This window comes from Ptiloglossa arizonensis, chromosome 5 (assembly GCF_051014685.1).
Source record: "Ptiloglossa arizonensis isolate GNS036 chromosome 5, iyPtiAriz1_principal, whole genome shotgun sequence".
Taxonomy (NCBI): Eukaryota; Metazoa; Arthropoda; class Insecta; order Hymenoptera; family Colletidae; genus Ptiloglossa; species Ptiloglossa arizonensis.
In genome coordinates this window covers 8965602-8990387 of record NC_135052.1, presented here as the reverse complement: position 1 = coordinate 8990387, position 24786 = coordinate 8965602, and the positions used below count along the sequence as shown (strand labels likewise).

Here is a 24786-nt window from a genome sequence, read left to right as displayed (position 1 = left end):
CTTTTACAAAGTAACATTTTTTTTTTTCAACAATAATGTACTTAATAAGAAAGTACTTTTTTGTATGTTAACAGAAAATATATTACTGATACTTGGATAAGAAATATTTTTTAGGCAATGTACATTGTTTATCACTTCGGTACAAAAATGAAAGAATATAGAATCATGTTTTGAAACATTTCTTAATAAAAAAAGAAAATGTAAAGACAATTCATTTTTATACAGAACAAAGTAAAAATTCTTTCCCTGGAACTTAATAATGAATTATTTGAATGTAAGGCTTTTGAACTTACTAATATGTAAATAACATATATTAGTAAAATAATGTAGATAGTTTTATTATTCACAGAATAATTTTATGCCAACATCTTTAAAATGTACTAATTTTGTAAACGCAAATTTAATATTTTCTATTTATAATTATGCAAAGAGCAACTTTAAACAAAAGTTTCCAGACGAAACACACTACAAATGCACTACTTGTACATATAAAGATAATTGAAGCAAAATAAGTAAAATTAAATCTCCACACAATTGTAAAACGTGTAATTTATTTTGTAATGCATTTAACGACATTAAAAATCTAGTATTAATTATAATAAATGTATTGTAATTATATTGTTAAATTCCTGAATTTGATTTCTGGTCTCAACATGATTCAAAAATGTCATAAATCAGTAGTATATGATATATTAATAGATTCAAATAGAAATTATTCTTTCATTTTTATTAAAAATTAAAAAATGTATAAGAATGAGCATAATTCAGGAATCAATGCTCCGTGTTCGACTTCTCCCATTGAACGAAGATGTTCTACAAATAATATTAATACCATTACCATTTCTTATTAATTATTGTTTACTCTATAGAAGACTTATATATAACATACACATAAAAAAACCTTGCATTTCAAACCTGTTTAGTAAGAATAAGAAAATTTTTTATACAAATATTATACACCAAAACCAAGTATACAATCATTTTAATTAAATAGCTCACTTGTTACAATGAGTTTCAAAAATTCTTGCGAAAACAGGTTGTATTTGTTGTAATATATCAGATGTCAACATTCCTCTTTGCTTCATCTTGTATGCAGATGCATTGCATTCTCTCACTAATCTTGATGCAGCATAACTTGCTGCTATAGGAGCTGATAATGAACTTTCACTACTTCCTGCACAAATACCCCACCACCAAAATACAGACAATGCTCCAACTAATAAGTCCCCTTGCCCTCCACATCTCCTACCAGAGCCTGCCAATCCGCATGACACTGCTTCGGTACCTTTATGCCCATCTGCAATTACATCTTTTGTTCCTTTATGCAAAATTATAACATTTTTTCCAATTGCTTCTGCCAAATGTTTAACATCTGCAACTTTCACCATTGGTGTAGGTTGAATAGATTTTTCAAGTACTCCTTTTGCTAGACGACTGAATTCCATTGCATTTGGCGTAAGAATAACCCCTGGATATTCTTTTATAATATCAGGCTTTTGACTAATTAAAAATAATCCATCAGCATCAATTACTAAGGGCTTCTTCACTTCACGACAAATTGAGATTAGTTCGACAATTGTTTTAAAAATTTTATCCTCTCTACCAAGACCTGGACCAATAATAATTACATGCAAGCGATCCAGCCAAGGTCTTATTTGTTTAATTGCATCGTATTGATCTAAAACTGGATGAACAATAGGCTCTGGACTAAATGACTTTAAAGGAATGCTTGCATCTTTTGCACAGAATATGTGCACCAAATCACATCCTGTGCGGAGTGCACTCATAGCCGCAAAATATGGAGCACCAGTATATTCTGTACTACCACCGAAAATACCAATTCTGCCATCTTGACCTTTGTATTTAACATTGTGTAAATTTGGGATTATTCTTCTTATTCCCTTCAACATACGCTCATCAACTGATGCAGATGTAGTCATGGTGGAAAGAAACAGTAGTTTGATCGAATTTCTGTGGGCAAAACGTAACATAGTAAAAGCCATTCCTTTACTCAATAAAGAATGTGTGCACCTATTGCTTTTTCTCTTAATGATAGGGTATGACAATTATTATGAATTTATACTTTGTAATATACACATATGCGTTATTTTTTATTACAAATTATTGCGTTATGTAAAGTTTTCTAATATAATATAAATCTGATAAGGTTAAATATATTCACTAAAATACAATATTACCTGTAGAATCCTGACTAAGTAACTGATGGTTTATACAAACGTCTTTGTTTAACAGATATTAATCAAGAAGAAATCGAACAGGAGAGCAAAAATATAATGTTATCAAAAAGCTGATAACCTATAACCTATTTAGTACGTACGAAGTTACATTAATTTTTGTTGTATCACACGAAATACACAAAAATACTATTTAATTCGTATTCTTTATAAAATTGTTTAGTTATTTGAAAAAGAAATGGCGAGATAAAAACTGAAAATTTTTAAAACTAATAACACAAAAACATAAAGTGTACAATTGAAAACAAAAACAATCGGTATGTCAATAACAATGACCAGTCTTCTTACCACACTATAATCTATTCCTTACGTACATATATCTATGTCAATAAAAGATAAAGATTCCAATTTAAACAAAACTGTCGAGTCACGACAATCTAATATCGTAGTTAATGCTGTACTATAAATTTCTTTTGTTAGAAATGTAATATATCAGCAATAAACAGCATACATATATGTATATGTTTAGATTTCTATTCTTGGTATTTAATTTATTACTCTTGTTTTAAAATTAATGTTCATTATTTATAAAAATCATGGAATATTCCAAATAAAATTTAATACACGTAACAATTTTGTTTTGAGTGCTCTATGAATAGGACAGTGGTACATAATGGATGAAGTAAATTATACACATTTGTTTCATCGTTTAAAACAATGGCAATTGCTGAAGTCATTGGTATTTGGGAAATAGATTTGCTAACACGGTGCTGCCATAATAGTCATGTGGTTTTGTTTGAATCCACTTGTTCAACTCATGGATTTCTTTTTGATTTCTTCCTACTGATATTTTATTAATGTTAAACGCAATGTTTAAACTTGCATTGTTATTCTAACTACACATTTACAACCTGTTAATAGTAACATGTGCTATTATCTGTTCACTGAGCAGATGAAAACTATATATACAACAGATGATCAAGTAACTAGAATCTTCTTGGTCTACTATGTTGATACGTCGTTCGAACTAAGGATATGCACACACAGATAAATACGTCTTGTGGACCAAAAAAACTATATCTGTAACTACTCGGAGCATTGTCTATTCTTGTTGCAACTGCAACCTTGTTTTAGTCACGTAGTTTTGTTTACCTTGCCCTCACCTCAGTGAACGAGGTAATTATATATAAGAGACCTCATAGATTTGCTTAAAATTTTGCACATTTGTAGATTCTTACCTGGCGAAATTAGTGTACGAAGTATCACTTTCCAGAATAAAATTAATTATTTATGTAAATAAAATATAGTATTATATAGTATATAAATAATGTATGGTTAATATTTTAACTCCTTACAACAAAAATTCGATATCGTATTACAATCACCGCATCCTATCATATTACAATCATCGCGTTCTATCGTTTTACAATCACCGCGCAACTTTAATTGTGGTAGCATCCGATGAAGAATATGTTAATTTAGTTCTGATTTTGAACCTAATCAATTAGATTTAAATGACCTGAATAGCGTTTGATCCAAAGGTACTTCACTATGAAAAAGAACAAGAAGACAATAAACATTGAAAAAGAAGAAAAAGATAATAATAAAACAGTAACTCTACTTCACAATAAATATCTGTAATAAACATTTTTTAGTTAAAAATTATTCATGTGTAATGATATAATTTTTAACAGTAGAGGATATCTTGTTTGTCATCTTTCAGTTTAAGGCTAATGGATTTCTATAAATATTTGTAAGAAGTCTGTTAATTCTAATGGATATAATGATCCCTTAGCGTAAAAGAATTTATTATTACAATATGTTACTGTAAATATTTTACATACACAGGTACGTTCAGACTTCCAATCCATAGAATGTGATCGAGAGCGCATGATGATTATTAATAACTTCAGAGCATTTGTGGTGCACGTCACTTAAAGAGCTTTCAACCATATCACGATGATAAGACATATTTCGTTCTTAATGAAACTGTATTATCATTTTCATATTTAAATAGTTACAAGATATAGTTAACTAAATGAATCGTAAATTTCTTAGCTTCAAGATTAGATAATGGACACTTCAAATATTGATCCGCAAACACCTGTCGAATACGGTGCATAACATGGAAAATATTTTAGACAGTTTGTGACGAGTGTTTAAAATATATCCATATACATGAATATTATAAAAACAAACTTTGCAATCATTCGAAACAGTTAACAATTTTAAATATTTTGATATTTAATTGGAAATTGCGGTTCATACTGATCCCAACGTTAATCAGAAAAAATTTATTTGTTAATGTATACAGTGTTCAAACATCACTGAAATTTACAATAAAGTTCTTTCTTGTACATATTGAACATACATTTCTAACTTACTAAAATACATAAAAATATTTAAAAATAAAGAATAATCGACGATGTAATGACCACTGTTACAGTAATGTTTCTTTTTGTGTGCCATGATTATATGGGTCAAGTATTAAGTAAATGGTAGGAATAACTACAATCCATAAAGAGAGAGAGAAATTCGTGATACAAACAGAAACATTACTGTATTAAGAATTGTTTGTTCTTAAGGTAGCTTATCTGTTTTAAGTACATATTATGTTTGAATAAAAATATCCCAAACCACATATTTGATAATTTTTTATTATTCGAAGAATTCTAAATGAATGAAGAAACTTGCCGAATACGATGAATGAAATATTGATTACCTGCAATACACAAAGTGTCCATTTTTCAAATTGTAATGAATCAACGCAGTGAATACCTTTTGGTGTGATTTCAATAATGAAGATCGTTCGCTTTATTTTTGGTTTGTTTCATTCAAGCATCGACCCCTTTTAGACTTTCAAATGCAAATATTCGAATTACTGAAAATAGTACTTTGAACATTCTCTGCTTTCCCCTGATAGTCTTCAAATGGAATCAGACATTCTCGTATTACCTGTATGTATTGTACCGTTAGAAAGCACACTGTACAGAACAAAAAATTAAAAATTATATAAATATATAATTGAATAAAATGTCTATGCACTCTAAAAAAATCGTGTTTCATTTTCACCGAAAAAAAAAAATCGAAATGACTTTCCGAACAACCTAATAATTTACGTTGGACTGGTCAAGGGTTGCAACAACACGTAGCCTATGGGACCGCGAAATTTCCCGCGACCCGAACATAACAGAGGCCCATCGTTTGGCAATCACCTGAGTCATCCAACATGGTCGGTCTACGCCCTTAACCACCCCAAGACGGAGGATACTGATCACGAGGCCCCAAACTCGAGGGTATAAGAAAGACAATTGCCCTGAACACGGACAGTAATTGTAATAGCGAGTCTCGAGTCAGTCAAGTAGTTGATCTAGTGTATTTCTATACGAGAGGTAGTGTACAGTGAGTTTCGACTCGAATAATCCTGCATTTATTCCATTCGTTCGAAAACGAAAATGATCATAACAAGACTGTAGTTTCTAACAGTGAAAAGTAACAGTGTATCGAGTGAAAGATGTGTTTTAAAGCATAAAAACAACACTGGAAGTTTTACGTGTCAATAAATTTGAAAATTTACAAATAATACGATTGTAGTAGAAAGAATAAATTTATAATTTTGAACGTACTATATCGACACGCTGGTGAGATATTTTGTTGGTTACAAGCTACAGTCAGACAACGCGACAGAGACAATAGACGGTATTGTGTTAATAATATTTCCGGTTACACCGCTAATTTCATTTATTTGGTATTGTGTCCAGTTTTAGGAGCATAAGAAAATATACTACACGAACAGAAAAATCATCGTATAACGAGAAACTCGTTCTTATATTCTTATATTATATTATCTTCGCTTATTGAAAAGTGGATTATATGTTAAAAATGTAACTTGTGGGCACAAGAAAACTGTATATTTTTCGCATAAGTTTAAGATATTTTTCGAAAACTTTGATTGGTTTTGATACCTCGACTATCCTACAATGAAATTCTATTAAAGAAAATTCTTTCCTTAGCGTTAAAGAAAATTAGACTGTTTTCCTGTTGTGTATCACTGTGCGCCGTGACTTGGCAACTTAATCGAGAGATATGCAATCTACAAGTATTTTTAACGAATAGTAGAATAATAGTAGAATGTCAGTCTGTTTTAGATCATCTCGGCAACTGCATCATTATATAGAGCAAGAAGTCTTGGTGTTCTAGGTAGGTACATTTACTTAATTATACTAACATTATTTACACTTTGAAATTTATATTCGTTATACGTAAACAATTTTACCAATCTCTACGATACATTACACCTAAAATTCAAGTGTTCCTAATTTCGTTTAAACGATACGATTAGTAAAAGAAAACGAGTGGTACTGGAATTGGAAAACGAGGCTAAACATTATTGAAAGAGTATCTGATTCAATTATGGTACATGTATAATGTTTAAAAGTCCACAATTGTCGGAATTAAAAATAATGAATCATAAACATTAGAATTGGAAAACAAGTTGAACGAGCAAGGCAATGATCGTCTTCAAAAATGTGAATAATTATAAAAAAATGTTGAATGAAACTAGGCAATGCAAAAGTGGATGCTACAAGAACGAAGCGTTGATATAATGAAATGCGTTGAATACTATGCTAATCGTTCAATTGATAAATGAGTCGCGGGAGAATTTTTCCAATTGTTCAATGATAATTTTCATTTGTAAAATATTTTGATTTTATTGTGCTCCTAAGAGGCTGAAAAATACTTAAACATTTATGCTGCTAATATTAATATAACTATATTGCAACAGTACTCTGACAATTGATTTCAATTAATTTACAAGTGACTGCTAAAATTAAATGGATGCGATTTAAAAATTTATTTCAGAATAAATACGAATTCTACTTAGCTAGTTATCCAAGAGGCTAATTTGCTTTTTATATTACGTTTACCACGTGTGCTATTTAATTTTTGTTGTTTTTATTAACTAATATAAATTTAATAAGAAGAATACCAGCAAAGCAATTTTTCCGGGCTTATAAAAAGGACGATTACAAAATATTGTTCTTGACGAAAAAATCTTTATGATAGAAACTTGAAAAGCAACGCGTCATAATTTACGCTCTTTACTCTTACGAAACCTGCTTACGTAATAATAATTTAGTGGAGGAGTATCGCACGGCGTAGTTACTGATACGCATTTCTAAGAAATTGGATTTAACAACATCAGTAATTATTTACAAGTTAATATCAGGGAACGTTGAACAAATGGAAAACTTTCAACAAGATTCTACACTTGTTCGTAAAACCATAGCAACTCAACATTGATTGGGAAACAATAGTCTAGCAGTCATTAAAGCTGAAGATTAATTTGTTAAACGATTTAGATATAAATCTTGGAATATTCATGAGTGGAACGAATGTAGAAACAAGCATGTCATTTTCAAGTTCGTGAAAAAATGGTAGTAGATTTCCATTTATCCAGTTTTTCTTTTCAAATGTTCGAATATAAGAATAATTTTCTCTTTTGATCGACAAAGACATAGAATCGAAAACGACAATCAAGTCTTGTTAATATTTGTAAAAAAAAACGCAAAGAAGATTAGCTTCGAAAAATGTCACTATCTTTTCAATACATTTTTGCATACATATTCATCCTTTTTTAGATTGTATCATCTGTTCGACGACAGAATGACAAATATAACTTAACACTTCTTGTTTACGAGACATAATGATTCATACTCGAATCACTGCGACGCACACTGTTATAGTAATCATTTTTATCGTAACGTACTTATTTACTCACCGAATAATCTCGTCACTCATTTTAGACTCATTAACTTCTTTTCGGAAATTCGATATCTTAAATAATCAATTTCAATGATTGAAAACTTACATTCATTGAGTTGTAGATGTAATCTGGCTAGTGAGAATAATTTTAGAACCTTCTTTGATTTGGCTTTAATAAGAAATTAAAAATTAAAACATCATCACGATACGATAACACTGCAACAACTGGTGCTAATGGTTTGAAAACTGCATTAATGTATCTATAAAATACAACGGATGTGCTAGGTTAAAAGTTACTTTTCGTGTCATTCGTGAATATGATAATACCAATATTTCAAATCTAACGTTAGAAAATCACCGCAGATCGGATCGCATTGGTAACCAGTTATCTAACGGTAGGGGACGTTCACCTTTATAGTAATCTTATTGGAAACTGTACGATCGACGAGAAACGTACAGGTAAAACATCATACGTTTTACGCAGGCGTTTCAGTAGTTATTTTGAGCAATGTTGTAATATGAAAAACTTATTCAAGTTACGTACAACTGCTTACATATTTACGTTTACAAGGATGTTCGTGCCTCGCGCCAACTTTTATAACGATCGGTCGAGACACTGAGTTGTAGTTACAGAATTTAAGGATTGAGTAATTTAATAATTACAATTAAGATGATGGAGATATATACATATAAGAAAGTTATTCAAGGTTAAGTGTATCGATGTGATCGTGACAGATTAAGTCAGGAGTTCGCCCGCGTTCTTAAAAACTTCGACTTCTTAAAAACTAAAATTTTAACCGATAATAGAGAAAGCATGACTTGTCTGTTTTTAAACGCATTAATCAATTGAGATAGAAGTAGTCTATACCGAGATATATCATATCGAGACACAATACGTATCTATATGTATACACGGTATATTACCGTTGAATAACTGACAGTGAGAACTAGTAGGAGCAGTGGGAGACTAGTCTTGCGGAAGCCATGATCTAGTCTCGTCTAGAGTCATAGAGCAGTCGCTTCTCCTTATTACTGTTTACCAACAAAGGTAAAATCTTTCTTTCGTTTTCGTTGGAAGTATGGAAAACCGTTGTTAAAAGTATTTAAATTACGAGATCGCAAAGGACAACACAAGTCCTCACTCCAACCGAGTGAGTTACTGATTGAAAATTCGTAGTTTACCCGAATTATGCATTATGCAAAAACATTTCGTCCTGCATTACGAGTCGTAACATGTACCTATATGTTCATACGCGTGAGTTTGAATATTCACTGCGTAATTGTACCGTTTGGTCCATCTGTTTTCTACGAAGTTTAATTTTTTATATTTCACAGCACTTTGCTGGCTATTGAAAAGTTGACGACCCTCGGTGCAAAATGACCGACTTGGAAATTTTGTGCGGAATCGTTGCGGTGCTTCTTGGCGTTTACTATTACTACTTAGTGAAAAACTATGATTTCTGGAGAAAACGTGGTGTTCCTGGACCTAAACCAATACCACTGTTTGGTAATTACATGTCGGTGATGTTAGGACGGACGTTCATGGGTACATACATAAAAAAGTTACACGACGAGTACAAACACGAACCATTTATCGGTACATTTTTAAAAAGACAACCTCTGTTGATTATACACGATCTTGATATGATTAAAACTGTACTCATCAAGGACTTTTCAACATTCTCGTCACGTGGAGTTACTTTCAACGAAACGGTTAGTAAATTTTCCTTCATCTACATATCACATCAACACATCTGCAAATAGTAGATTTACCGTCTTCTTTCGGTTTACGCGTTGTATAATATATTACAGTTGAGTATTTCTTAACTGTGTCATCTTTTATTACCATACACTGATAACCAAAACAATTCTACGAATTAGTGAATATTGAGATAAAAGTATTCGTTTCTTTAATTGCTGTACAATTTGTAGAAGAGAAATTGTATAAAATATTGAAAATATATCGAACCAATATTAGAGACACGTGGATATTGTATAATATTTAGTGAATAAAAATAACGGTATCGGTGATTTATCTTTACGAACATTCTTAACTGGAATGAAGCTACATATGTCGTAATTTAATATTTAATTATTAGTAACGATGATGTTTATTTTTATCAAAAGATGTACTTAAAAACTGATAAGAAAAAAGTTTTATCTAGTAGAATTTTCCTCTTCGGTTACCTTTTAAACGTATCCTTAGTGCATAAAAAATGTATGGTGCACAATAGTGTGTACGAAATTAATGGTTCTAATCAATTCTGGTAGAAATACTTTAAATAAATAATTTTCTCGTTACAGGTGGACCCATTGTCTCAACACCTATTCAATTTGGAGCCCAAGAGATGGCGACCGCTAAGGGCAAGACTCACACCCGTCTTTACGTCCGGTAAACTCAAAGAAATATTCTTTTTAATTCTCGAGTGTTCCAACACTCTTGAGAAATATTTGGACACGATGGTAATGAAAGGGAAGCCCATCGAGTGCCGCGAACTGGCGGCTAGATACACGACCGATGTAATTGGTTCCTGCGTTTTTGGTATCAACATGAATTCTATGTCGGAAGAGGAGTGTAAATTCCGGGAATTTGGAAAAAATATTTTCAAATCCGATTTGAAAGATGTTTTAAAGGCCAGAATTAGAGAGGGTATGCCATGGTTGTACATGTTGCTCGGTTACGTAACGAAAAAAGACGATTTAACCGAGTACTTCACGAAAGTTATCTTGGACGTGATGGATTACAGGAAAAAGAATAACATCGTCAAACATGACTTCATCAAGACGCTTATAGATATTCAGGCGCATCCCGAGAAGATAAGCGACATCGGTAGGTATTCAGTGTGTTTTTAACAATTGAAAAACGTTGAATCAGAAACAATAGAAAGAACGAGGGAAAAGAAATTATCGTCCCGGATCCGTTATTGCGACACATCCTTTAGAATTTATTCTGCATAGAAGTTATTATCAACTGAGGTTCACTGAGAGACTATCCCTCCTTACTGATAACGATAACGAGCAGTCAATTGACATTACTTCGAGAACGTTTTATCGTTAACATGTTGATCACTTCGAATATAAATCGAGCTATAAATTAGTAAGTTCAATAACTCTTTTATCGTTTGTTATTACGTGTACGTTCGTTCGATCGACTTTAGAAAGTAGCACACCTACTATATCTAATCTAAACTTTTTGCATTTGCATAATGTTTCACGAAAAGAGTTGCAAACAAATTTCATGTATTTAATTTTAATATCTGCTTGCAGAATTGACGGAAACTTTAATTGTTGCACAAGCGTTTGTCTTTTTCGCGGCTGGTTACGAAACATCCTCGGGGGCGATCAGCCACGCTCTTTACGAGTTGGCGCAGAATCATGAGCTACAAGACAAATTACGGGAAGAAATCAGGGAACACCATCTACTGAACAATGGAATTTGGCAGTACGAGAACTTAAAGAATATGAAGTACTTGGATGGAGTGTTGAAAGGTATGTATTGAATTATACCAACATTTCTGTTTCATTTCCAAATTCGAGTTCTCGACTATTGTACATATATTTGCACGAACCTCTGTAATTTTCCAAAGTTACAAATCTCGTTGAAATTTGGTCTTGTGCATTTCTATCCATTACGATTAAGCGACAATATTCATCGAGTGTGTAATCGTGTAGTACAGAGATTGTGGACACTATTGTGATTATTGTCACAATAAACAAACATTCGTGTACGTGGAACACAAATTTTGATTCGTTTGAAAAATAGTTTCTTTTTCTCTTTGCATCGTTTCAGAAGCCCGAACCTCGTGCAAATTTCAAACAAATTTTCTCATGCTTTCTTCGTATTTTTTAGAGACCTTAAGGAAATACCCAGCGTTGCCGGTCTTAATGCGGAAATCAGTTCAAGACTATACCTTCGAGGACGCAAAATTGCAAATTCCAAAGGATACAAAAGTCTTCATACCTGTATATGCACTTCATTACGATCCAGATATCTTTCCGAATCCCGAAGTTTTCGATGTTAACCGATTTATGGACGACACGATAGCGACGAAACATCCGATGCACTATTTACCTTTCGGTGATGGTCCAAGGAATTGTATCGGTATGCAAGAGATTTTTCCTTCTTCTTTAATAGGCTCTAAAAATCATTGATGTTTCGTAAAACACTAATTTGTTTCGTAATTGTACGTAAATCGTGTTTCCATTTACAGGTGCGCGTTTCGCGGTCTTTCAGAGTAAAATTGGATTAATTAAGATTCTACGCAACTATAAAGTTGACGTCTGCGAACAAACACAAATTCCATATAAACTTCATCCGGGTTCGTTCTTGGTAACTCCGAAATATGGAATAACTTTAAAAGTAACCAAGATAGAGAGTTAGCTTTATGTATTATTGTTTTAAGAATTTAATTTAAGTTAGACACGTCTTAATGGTATTGTCGAATTTCATATTTCAACGAATAAGTTATTAGATAAGACATTAGATAAGACTTCTGTGGAGTAGTTGTTTAAAATTGTTTAGTTCGAAGGGGACTGTTTTATTAATAGAGGAGGGGAATGATTTTATTAGATTAAAAACTGTATTGACAAAGGTGAGATAGCTGACTATAGTTAAAATAATTTTGAATATACTAACGCCTGACTAATAATTTTTATCTGATTGTAATTTTATTAATATATATGTGACAAAATACAAGTACACTTTTGAAACGTGTACTCTTTTGTATTCACATAAATTGCTAAATATTTTTTAGATTATTTTTCATGAATATACTTCATTATTGTACAGCGATAGACATACATTTGTTATAAAATGCGTTCTATGTATGTTTACTTCGAAAACTTATTGAATGTGTGAATCTGAATAACATTTAAAGAAGAATTTACGAAAAAACTTGTGTGGTAACTTTACCTAGATAAAATAGGAAAATTACGAATAAATAATACATTTTAACGTATAATATTTATAGTAATATCTATTCAATAATATACAAAGAATTAGTAGTAAGTAAGTTATATTGTCGGAAAGACAATTAACGAGTTATTTGAGAGTTCAAAAAGATACGATTTTTTATTCCTAGTCCAATAATTTATATATATATATCCAAAAGTATTGCGCAGTGGCCGAAGTAACGCACGTCGTGCCGTTATAATGTATAATTTTATATAAAAAGTACATATTTTAGTTTACTAATATGGCTAATGTTACCTTTTACGTAGAAATGTATGAAATATTTGTGTTCTATTATCATTGATTATATCTGATTTATATCTTCATAATGGAATGAATATATGTACAAAATAATAACATTAAAACTTGATATCTTTTGATTATTTATTAATAATTGATTTCAATTTTTATATTATATGTGCATATATGTATGGTGGACTAGGCTAAAATAGTACTTACATTAATTTAGTGCTCATTTGTTACAATGAAAGTATTACCGTAAATATCAGGGTTACATAAATGTATTTTTTGATAGGTTTTTCCGCCTGTATTCAAACGACAATTATCAATGCAAAAATAAGTAAATTGCTCAATTTTGTTTATTCAGATGACTAATTTAGTTGACCGTGAAAGATTATTAGCACAATTTATCGTGACTTATTAACTTTTGCTCCCACGTATACTACGGAGTTTATATTTCCTGCAGCAAGCAACAGTATGATGTGTCAGTTAGTGTTGTACTATAGATTTAGAAAAAATTCGTGAAACCAGTTCACAAACCAGTGGAAACTTTAACTAAGGCGTTAAACACAATTTTCGATTATTACTTAATTAGCGACTATCGTAGTATCCATTTATTGTTCAGTAAATGATTATATACATTTTTCTATTGAAATAATACAATTTACAAGTACTGAATTGCTATTTTGAGTTTCTAATTACGTATATTCGCAAGATGGCTATCTACTTGGAGATCATCTGTGGAATTGCAACAGTGCTTCTTGCAGTTTATTATTATTTCACGTCAACTTACAATTTTTGGAAAAACCGTGGTGTGCCCGGACCAGAACCTATCGTAGGATTCGGAAATGCTTTCAATATGTTGATAGGAAGAACATCGTTCCAAAAGTTTTTGCGGAAACTTAATCAAATGTACGAAAACGAGCCTCTGGTAGGCATCTTTTTGAAACAAACGCCTATCCTTGTTATTCAAAATGCGGACCTTGCTAAAGATGTTCTCATTAAAGACTTTCATGTTTTCACGAATCGAGGATTCCTTAAAAATGAACCAGTAAGTATTACGTGTGAATACATTTAAATCGTGCAATTTTGTATACAAATTTCGTCGCTTCGTTGCATTGGGCAATAAATAAAATTTCAATTGGCTATGGAATTTTGCACTTTACTCAAAGTTCAAAAAGATCGAATTTCCGGTGAACCATTGCTGTAACCGATAGGATATCACACTTTAAAAGTGTGTAGTGATCAATTCTTTGCAACCTATCTTAAAAATATTAATTATTACATGAAATTGTAAAGAGATTAGAAAATAATACTAGTTATATCGTTCGAAACAAAATGAATTAATTTTTTCATTTACTAAGTACATAATATGAATCATGAGAAAATTTTCATTTAATTTTGTTTCAGTACTACTAATTCTTTGTTGAAAATCACTATTTAAACAAAATTACAACTTTCTTATCTATAAAATTTCGTGGATTCCGAATTTCTCGATTAAATTTAAAATTCTTCGCAGTGAATGGATCATTGTAGAGTTATCACAAAATATGACGTAAATTTATTATTTAACAAACCTAGGGAGACCCAATGAGTGACCACCTGTTCGCCATGGAAGCTGAAAGATGGCGACCGCTCCGAGTACATCTCTCGCCAGTATTCACAACCGGTAAACTCAAGGGAACCTTTTCCCTTATTCTAAATTGTGCTGAAGTTTTGGAGAAAAACTTAAAAGTAATATTAGAAAAACAGGAGCCAGTCGAGATTCGTGAACTGGCAGCCAGATTTACAACCGACGTGATCGGTAACTGTGCATTCGGAATCGAAATGAACTCGTTGTCAAAAGCAGAGTGCGAGTTCCGTGAAATAGGCAAAAAGATCTTCTCGACAGATTTTCGAACGGTATTGAATGAAAACGTTAAAGCGAGCTTGCCGTGGCTGTATAATTTGTTAGCCCTCGTATTGCCGTATGACGATGTTACAAAATTCATGATAAAGATTACTAACGAAACGATGGAGTACAGGAAGAAGAATAACATCGTTAGGCCCGATTTTATGAATACACTTTTGGAACTTCAGAAGCATCCGGAAAAAGTTGCCGACCTCGGTACGTACGCATGGAAAAGTTTGCAACTTAAAAGTATGTTTTAAAATCACCAGAGATATCCGGATAGTATATAGCTTATGTCAATTACAACAACTTTCTTGCTTTCATTTCGGTTTACAAGATACCTCCCCACGAAATTGATTTTTACTCGACAGAAATAACGGATAGCTTTCTCGCTGCACAAGTACATGTCTTTTTCGCTGCTGGTTTTGAGACCTCGTCAACCACGATTGCCCACACTCTCTACGAATTAGCACAGAATCACGAAATACAGGACAAGTTGCGAGCAGAAATCGAAGAGTACAATGTGAAAACTAAAGGAGATTGGACATACGAGATCTTGAAAGAAATGGTATATATGGATAAAGTTTTCCATGGTAGGTATTAATGAAGATCGTGAAACAGTGATAGCAAAATGGTACAGAATTTTTTCGATTTCTCGTGTTAGAAGAAATGCACATTTTCTACCGTGTCGCGTAGTTTTGGTACAATTTGCATTATTTAAAAATAAAAACAAGAGACTCCTTTTGAAAACGTATGATAAGGGTAGTCGTTCGATGCCCTTAATATTTAAATATTATTTACAAGGATTGTATTCTACTTGTTACAAATTTTGTATTTTATTTACAGAAACTTTAAGGAAATATCCACCATTGGCATTTATACCTAGAGAATCGGTAGAGAGCTACACATTTAAAAACACAAAAGTATCAATCCCAAAACGGACGAAAGTATGGATACCCGTGTATGCTTTCCATCATAATCCAAATATTTATCCAGAACCAGAAAAATATAATCCTGAAAGATTCGATGAACAGACGAAAAAGATGCGGCATCCGATGCATTATCTTCCCTTCGGTGATGGACCACGAAATTGCATCGGTAAGTACGAACTAATAAATTATATTCGAAGTGTAGAATTCGTTACGCGAAGATGTTCCTTGATGAAAAAAAAATAAAAATGTGAATAGTTGGCGAAGGTTTAGAATTTCGAATATTTAAGATTAGGTTTTCGACGAATGGAAGAGTGGCTAAATATATAAAAAAGTAAATATATTAATCAATTTTGTCCAAGAGATGGGACAATATATTAATGAAGCAGGTACGGAGTACAGAACATGGCAAATAAAGAGGGAATAACTAAAATTATTTGTCGAAGTAGTACTATACATATACAGATTATGAATAACATTCTTCTTCGGTTATCCTTATCGTTATGTATTTATTAATTTTTTCATTTATTATGCTTCTAAATTTTTCGATTATTTCTGCATTTCGTATCACGTTGAATTGTTTGTTATAGGTGCGCGTTTCGCAATTTATCAAGTAAAAATTGGACTTATAAAAATTCTTCAGAATTGCAAAGTCGACGTTTGCGACAAAACACCATTTCCCTTTGTAATAAATCCATTTTCGTTTGCATTAAACTGTAAAGAGCAAATTTACTTAAAACTGACCAAAGTGAAAAAGTGATGCGAAAGTCACTTATAAAATATATGTAAACATCGTTAATTATGATAAAAGTTTTTATCGAATGTTGTAAATTTGTTTTTAAAATAGTTTGTATAAATATGGTTAAATTATTTAATATCTACGTATATATCGTTTTAGTATACATACAAATAAGTTATCTATTCTATATTAAAATATTAGCTTTATTACGGTATGTAATTTAAATAATTATAAAATTACTAAAGGAGAATTTTATAATATTAGTGTACGACAAATTACTTGGACATGTAATAAGAATTTGCTTGGTGTGACATATAATACAATAAATTATAATTTAATAAATATAATGAGTATCATTTTCTGTATACGCCGTTTCATGTACACAAAAAACATTTCAAATAAATATTATTGAAACTAAACCGTTTGTATGTAGAATTGAAATTTATTATACGAAACCACTATATATTCCTCTATATATATCTAAGCTACTGATAAAAAAGTTTTAATGAAGATCGTATACGTATTAACTATTTGGCATACTTTCCAGAAATTGTTGCAATACGCAAAAAAAACATAAATTCAAGATTCTTATAAATATATAGAACATTTTCAACTAGAAACGGAAATATTTATTGTCAGTGCATATTGATCTAGAATTTAGAAACATTCGACAAAAATGATATTTTTATCTTACATAATAAGGCTTGTAGTAATGTTAATGTCTTTGTTTGTCATAAAACCATACACACTTGAATATTTAAATATGTAAATTGTTTCCGTTTATGTAATGCATAATCATGCACTCCTCAAGATATCTACTTATATAAGAATTATAGTACATATGAATAGTGTTACCTTTGTATACGCTACAATTTGTATCAATAAAACGTATGACGATTGCTTAATTATTTACTCATAGTGATAAATGAAAGGAAATTCTCTGTGTTCGTTATTTATTATATGAACGAAGTGTTAGAAATCTTGAATTCTAGCACGAATTCATGCCTCCGCGCGCGTGAAATTGCAACTCACGCGAACATCGGGTTATCTACTGCTAGGGGTGATTTAATTAGAAGTAAAGCATACAGAGAAAAAAAAATAAGTAATTACACTTTACTGTGTGTTTAAAACGTGTATGTTGTGTCAGTAATGATAGGTCTGAGACGTGTTAATTGCAGTACATAGCGAATGGTCCGAGACGGTTGATACATTAGTATCGGAAATTCATTATTTTGTATCGAACCATTCGAGTTATAATTACGGATTTTTCGAGTTGTACAATTATTCTATCGATATGTATCAAATTCATCGATGACAGTGAGTCATTTCACGCGACTCAAAGGAATCAACGAGGTCCTTTCTTTACTTGCTGAATATTCCACGGGTAAAACAAAAGAAGATACAGAAATTTTTGGCGTGCGGTGTTTATCAAAATAACGAGATAGAGCGAGGAAAAGTGCCTAATAATCGAAGCTTAGATTAGCTTGGACGTGCCTAAGTTATGACACGGTTGACAAAGATATTGATTACATTTAGCAAGTCAGTATGAATCAGCATTTATGATTCTATTGTTCGTCAATCGTTTATGTACGTGAATGTGTATCATATATTTTTGAACATTGACAATTTTTGTAAAATAAAACACAAATACATATCCAGACTATTCGGCAAATCATCGATCAGTTGTCGTTAGTTTTTTAATTAAGCATGGGTCTAGAATTTGGGCTCACTGGATGTGAAAACGTATAAACAAACGAACGTGTGTGCACGTAATTATATGTCACGACTGAGTAAACATACAAGTCATTAATTTATAATTGATTCGTTTCAAAAAAGGTACACGATTGTGCTTTGTCGTAAACATAAATAACAAATATACAATGAGTTATCAAATTATTAGCACAAATGGGGCGTAACAAGTATACGAAAGGTAAAAGAAATGATAAAAGATCTTTTTGTGCTTTTTATTTAAAAAATGTAATATTTAGACTATGAACTTATGTCATGTTAATACAAATATGCAAAAGTGAAAGCAAAAACAAAAGTCTGGAGCTTGATGAAATACTTGATGAGTATTCAAAGTCGATTTTCTCAACAACGAAGTGGTAAATGAATAAATTTTATTCCTCATTTTTTATTTGTTTCTTTTTTCATCTAGAATCACCTTCTCGGTTGTACCACCGATTCCGAGGCAACCAATTTATATATATATATATATATATATATATATATTTATAGACATTAAATTTAAAATATTTATAGATATTGAATGTTATATAATTCACAATATCTATAATTTATAGCAACAGATATTATAGAATATATACAGTCATAGTTACACGTTAAAGTACGATAAAAATGATAATATCTGCTTGCACGTGAAATATATCTTATCGATATTTACTAATCCCAATGATGTAGCGAATCAATTGTAGTTAGTAAGACATGAACTAATATCGGTAATTAACGAGTACATATTATCTTAGACAAAGTGGTTATCAAGCAGCTCGTTTATCAGAGATCAGTTGTCAGGGTCAATGTCACGTTTATTAACATAATAATGTTCAGTTAATGGGACCCTTTCTACTTCAAACTATACAAAGTAAAGAGAAGTGAAATCAAAACTTTTAAGATTAATGTACTTGTTAAGCTTAATCACAGGCATTTTTTAAATTACGTTCCTCTTTTAACATAAAAAACTTGATATAAAGTATCAGTAGTTATAACATTCGGTGCAAAAATATTAAACGTATCTTGCACCAGCCGTGGATTTCAGGAGTACAGAGATACAGTATTGATATTCGGTGCATTCGAACTAAGAAATTGTACTCAAAATTCAAGGCTGTTACAGTTCAAGTTTCAGTTTCAAAACAACCCGATGTTTATATACCGCGTAACAAGTTACTTTTAGTTATTTGAATTGTGCACGTGTCAGTGATTGTTCCCAATTATTGTTCTATTCGGAAAAGTCGAGACAATATGGCCGATTATTTTTTAATTTTCTGTAGCATTCTCATAACAATTCTTTCACTTTACTACTATTATGTTTCGACATATAATTTCTGGAGAATTCGACACGTACCCGGACCACGACCGATATTTTTTTACGGTAATTTTAAAGATGTGGTCACTAGAAAATTATCGATCAGTCAATACGTGAAGAAAATATACGATAAATACAAACACGAGCCAGCATTTGGAATATTTCAAACAAGTACACCTGTACTAATAGTCAATGATTTGAACCTAATAAAAGACGTTCTCATCAGGGACTTTTCTTTATTTTCACACCGAGGGCTAGATATTTTCAAGAAGGTAATTATGAATCAATTTGTAACTTTACTCCAAGTTCTATTCCTTCCTTAGAAGTTTTTGTGTGAAATTTTATAAAAGAAAATTGTTTTTTCAAATCTTTTTTTTCTACTTTAATCATACTTCAGTCTCGTTATTTTCTTGGTGCGCTGTGCGTTCGAATTATTTTGTAATTTTTATTCAAAAAACTAGTGGACAAAAGTTATACGAAAGGCTATCGTTTCGAAGCAAGTGTATTAATAACAAAGAAAAAAATTATTCATAGGCGGAACCATTGTCGGAACATCTTTTCCAATTAGAACCTGAAAGATGGAAACCATTGAGGACAAGGCTCTCACCAGTGTTCACGTCAGGCAAACTCAAAGATATGTTTCCCCTTATAGTAGAATGTGGTAATCATTTGGAAAAATATATGGAGAAAACAATAGTAAGCGGAGATATTGTGGAGTGTCACGAATTAGCAGCAAAATTCACAACCGATGTGATCGGTAGCTGTGCTTTTGGGATCAGCATGAATGACTTTAATAACGAAGGTAGCCAATTTCGTGAAATGGGCAGAGAATACTTCGTTTCTTGTACCAGGCAGGCGGTTAGAGATATCTGCAGACTGTTTTTACCATTTTTGTACAGTAAAATTGGTCACATGTTGCAACCGAAAGGCGTAAACGAATTCTTTTTGAAAGCGATCGTCGATGCGATAAAATACAGAATGGAGAATAACGTGATTCGGCCTGATTTCGTCAACATGTTGATGGAACTTAAACAAAACTCAAACAAAGTGGATAATATTGGTAAGCAATCTTTAAAATCTGTAAATACTCTCTAAAAGTTCTTTCCAAGAACTTTCTAATAACATCATTCTCGATATCAGTTAACTATTTAACTTACATTTTATAATTGTTTAGTTTTTCAACGATTGAAATTAAAACAAAATTACATGTTATCGAAACAAGTTTTTGATATGTCTTTTAACGAACAAAAAATTAGTAACAAAAGCTAGCTTATTAGGAAAACCGTATTTTCTTGCCCTTAGTAACAATCTATTAATAGATTTTTAATAGATCGATAAATTTCTGAACCAAATTTTATTCAATTTTACAGAATTAACAGACTCGCTGCTCGCTTCGCAAGCATTTGTCTTCTTCGTAGCTGGATTCGAGACTTCCTCGTCAACGATGGGCTTTGCACTTTACGAATTAGCGCAAAACCAGTACATACAGGACAAGTTACGGGAAGAAATCAGACAATATATAGAAAATGGTAAAATGTTTACATACGACCAAGTGAAACAAATGACATACTTGGATGCAGTGTTTCAAGGTACGTGTCTTCCGATAAATTCTAGTAAATCCGATAGTGAGTCGAATTTCGAGATCTCGTAGTAACTAACTACCGTTAGGATTTATGCTAATACAGTGAAACCTCGACTATTGTATTAGAGCATCATTGCATTCACAAATGAAAAGAATGGTTGTTTAATAAGAAATACAATTGAAGGGGTAAATTACCAGAAATAGTGTCACGGGTTAAAATATGAAGATATAAATGACAGTGGAGTTCTATCTCATTGGATTGGTTACTTTGATTATTACACGAATTTTCAGCGCCATTTTCCTCACTACAATCGAGGTTTCACCGAACTTGATTCTCGTATCAATTTTAACCTGCAGCTTGAACTTACGCAGTTATTTTTATGCTAAATTGCTTATAAAATAGATTGTTGTATGTTCTAATGCAATAAATTCTCCGGTTGAGTAACCTAGAAGGGAGAAAGAGTATTCTTCCGAGAAGCACCAGTGCTTGGTTATCACAAAATTTTAAAGAGAGAGGAGAGAGAATAGGCTCGAGATAGGTAAAAAAATTGGTATTTAATGGTTTTCAAGATATTCATGAAAAACTTTTGATTTTGTAGATTCAAATTTTCCTATACCATTGTAGCGATTGTGTCGACTGACGAGTAACCAATTACGCAATAGCTTTATCAGTCTCATTATCCACAGGGTGCTCCATTTAAAATCGACTCGCTTGTTTTTAGGTTGAATTACGTTTTAATTTCTAGAGTCAAGAAATGTTGGGTTATATATACCCTGTTTACCGTAATTTTGAATAAGACAGTATTATAATATTTAGGGCAATGTATACGAGGATTTATGATGCACAATTAGAAAGTTTATGAATAACGAAATTTAACGAGGGAGGTCGTATTTATTCCAAATTTCTAATCCGGAAAATGGATGAAATACAGATGAAATTAATGTATATATATAAACTACGAACCCAAACACACTCATACGCCATTTAGTTGTAACCACGCCCTCAACACCCATCCATGTACCATTTAATGGTAACCATGGATCCAATATTCCACTATGTACCCCTCAATGGTAACCACGCATCCAACATCCATCTATACCACCTAGTTGTAAGTACGCATTTAATATACCAAACAATCGGGTTGATTTTTGATGAGACACCATATACATAGATATTGAAGCTCATATCGCTATTAGAGCATCAGTTGTTTCACAATTGGCTATGACTGCTGCGACAACGTAACAATCGATTTAATAATGCCTGTTAGAAAAATTTCAATCTAAAATATCAAAAGTTCTTCGTTAATATCCCGGAAATTATTAAATACGCAAAGCCAAAATTTGGTATTATCGTCCCTTCTCTCCTCTTCCCTAAACTTTTGTGACGATCGACTAATGGCGCTTTTCGAAAGTATAGCCGAGAGAAGTTATTTTTAATTTTTCTTTTTTTATCAAGGATAATTAACCAATAAATATTACGTTCTTTTGTTTTTGTACAAGAATTCGAAAGCTGTTTTACGCTCTCGTAACTTCCAATATATATTTTATTTTACGCAGAGACACTAAGAAAACATTCAATATTGCCAATACTAATGAGACAAGCAAGCGACAATTACACATTTAGAGGCACAAAGATTAGAATTCCAAAGGATACGTCAATTTGGATACCAATATATGCGATTCAAAATGACCCTGATATTTTCCCAAATCCTCATGTATTCGATCCTGAAAGATTTAACGACAATGGTATTGCGGCTAGGCATGCTATGAGTTTCCTACCTTTCGGTGATGGGCCAAGGAACTGTATAGGTAGGTGTATGAATTAAAAATGTAAATTATTCATTAATGTGACAAAAGCTTTATGTATTCACGAAAATTGTAAAAAAATATGCGTTGTCATCAAAAATCACTTTAACGACTACATTATCGCTTTGTAATTTTATAACTGTATTCTATATTATATTCGTACGAATTGGGCTACTGTGTCTAATTTTCTATAATATGTATCGTGTATATGTATTATACTAAATGTGTGAATTACATGAGTCATTCGGACAGAAGATTTCTAGGTACAAAGTATACAAGTTTTTTCTGAATATAAGGAAACCATAAACATTGTTTTTAATATGTTCTTCCAGGTTCCCGTTTTGCACATTATCAAACTAAAGTTGGACTTATCACGATTCTTCGAAACCATAAAGTCGACGTCTGTGAAAAAACGACAATTCCGTTCGAGACTCAGAATCACGCATTCTTGTTAACAATGAAAGGAGGAGTATGTTTAAAAGTAACGAAAGTAGAATAATTTTTATTTTAAGTGTGTGTTTGTGTAAATATTTACTTTAAATGTAAAACCGATGTTGATTATATTAAAGAAAATTTAATCGATCCGTATCGAATAAAAAGATATGTACACATTTTGACATTTTTTAAATTCTTCCTTAGATAAAATTGTGACATTGTTTTTCACTTCTACTACGAGTTTCTAATTTTATATCTGTCATTTGATTCTGTTTTATTATGTAGAAATAATTATAATTTCCATCCAGATTTTGTTCTCTGCTAACAATCAATTAAATCTAAGTCGATGCAACATTCTACTCATAGAGTTGGTTCTTCTATATTTAGATATGATCAAAACTATGCACACGTACTAAGAATAAATACTTTGAATAAACGAAGACTCGTTTTAATCGAATAAAATAACCGTTAATATGTACGAAAATTCTCTCTATTATATTCCAATTATAATAATATCTATTCCACACATAGAATGCATAATTTTTGCAAATAAGTAGAAACATAAATTGCTTCCTTATTTTATCCAAATTAGTTATTAGAAAAATCTGGTTACGTATTATGCTATTTAAAAACTTATTTGTCGCTTGTTATTAATGTTCATGATATCAAGGAGTGTTTAAAGATAAGGCTTGTTTTTATCGATTTGATAATTTGCCAACTGGTATTCCCTGTTATCAAGAAATTTAAGAAGAGCAAATTTGGTAAATTACCTACTGCATATCGTATACTAGGTGGCATTAATTAATTCATTTCCTCACTTTCACTTTTCGAAAGCGACATTCTTTGTCGTTTGAAAAACTACATATCCACAACATGAAAAGAAATAGAACATTTCCTTTTTCCTTTTAATAAAAAATAATACTTCAGTGTTTCACAATCACTATTTTGATCATTCTCTTCTAATTTCTATTTTTGCGAGTTCAGTTTGAAATTACACGTTTCCAGAATAACCAGTTTTAAGGAAATTTCGATATTATTATTTTTAAATTTTAGATGATTGCAAAACCAATAGAACTTCTTAAACTTCTTCTCCTTTAATCTATTGCACGCAGCATCATTTTTCTTACTTTTTAAAATATAAGTGAACATTCTGTAAAAAACAAAAACTCTGGCCTGGTATAGATATTCTTTGAATTGATTCTCAAAGAA

General features: G+C 31.5%; 3 protein-coding genes across 9 annotated transcripts; 2 read left to right on the top strand and 1 right to left on the bottom strand.

The window, feature by feature from the left end:
• Positions 1 to 502: 502 nt before the first annotated feature.
• On the bottom strand, positions 503 to 8088 carry Naxd (NAD(P)HX dehydratase). Of its 4 annotated transcripts, none has more exons than XM_076311147.1 (3): positions 7978 to 8012; positions 1000 to 1971; positions 503 to 813 (listed from the first exon to the last, which is right to left on the bottom strand). In XM_076311147.1, the coding sequence occupies exons 1-3, from the start codon at positions 7995 to 7997 to the stop codon at positions 765 to 767; spliced, it is 1041 nt and encodes a 346-aa protein (XP_076167262.1). In that variant the 5' UTR covers positions 7998 to 8012; the 3' UTR covers positions 503 to 764. The 4 variants fall into 4 exon arrangements, with proteins under 4 accessions (XP_076167262.1, XP_076167265.1, XP_076167264.1 ...); XM_076311150.1 differs by lacking the exon at positions 7978 to 8012 and adding an exon at positions 8068 to 8088 and having other exon boundaries at positions 504 to 813; XM_076311149.1 differs by lacking the exon at positions 7978 to 8012 and adding an exon at positions 2544 to 2651 and having other exon boundaries at positions 504 to 813.
• On the top strand, positions 6328 to 12677 carry LOC143146665 (putative cytochrome P450 6a14). 4 transcript variants are annotated; one of them, XM_076311142.1, is made up of 6 exons: positions 6328 to 6395; positions 9297 to 9674; positions 10266 to 10791; positions 11229 to 11450; positions 11812 to 12063; positions 12173 to 12677. In XM_076311142.1, exons 2-6 carry the CDS (start codon positions 9339 to 9341, stop codon positions 12340 to 12342), a joined length of 1506 nt encoding a protein of 501 aa, XP_076167257.1. In that variant the 5' UTR covers positions 6328 to 6395; positions 9297 to 9338; the 3' UTR covers positions 12343 to 12677. The 4 variants fall into 4 exon arrangements, with proteins under 4 accessions (XP_076167257.1, XP_076167261.1, XP_076167259.1 ...); XM_076311146.1 differs by lacking the exon at positions 6328 to 6395 and adding an exon at positions 8856 to 9009; XM_076311144.1 differs by lacking the exon at positions 6328 to 6395 and adding an exon at positions 8966 to 9112.
• An 896-nt stretch (positions 12678 to 13573) lies between these two features.
• On the top strand, positions 13574 to 23641 carry LOC143147429 (uncharacterized). The gene is made up of 11 exons (XM_076312676.1): positions 13574 to 14203; positions 14734 to 15259; positions 15415 to 15636; positions 15890 to 16141; positions 16563 to 16728; positions 19198 to 19244; positions 19647 to 20026; positions 20289 to 20814; positions 21125 to 21343; positions 22894 to 23145; positions 23475 to 23641. Exons 1-11 carry the CDS (start codon positions 13868 to 13870, stop codon positions 23639 to 23641), a joined length of 3093 nt encoding a protein of 1030 aa, XP_076168791.1. The 5' UTR covers positions 13574 to 13867.
• The last annotated feature ends 1145 nt before the right edge of the window (positions 23642 to 24786 follow it).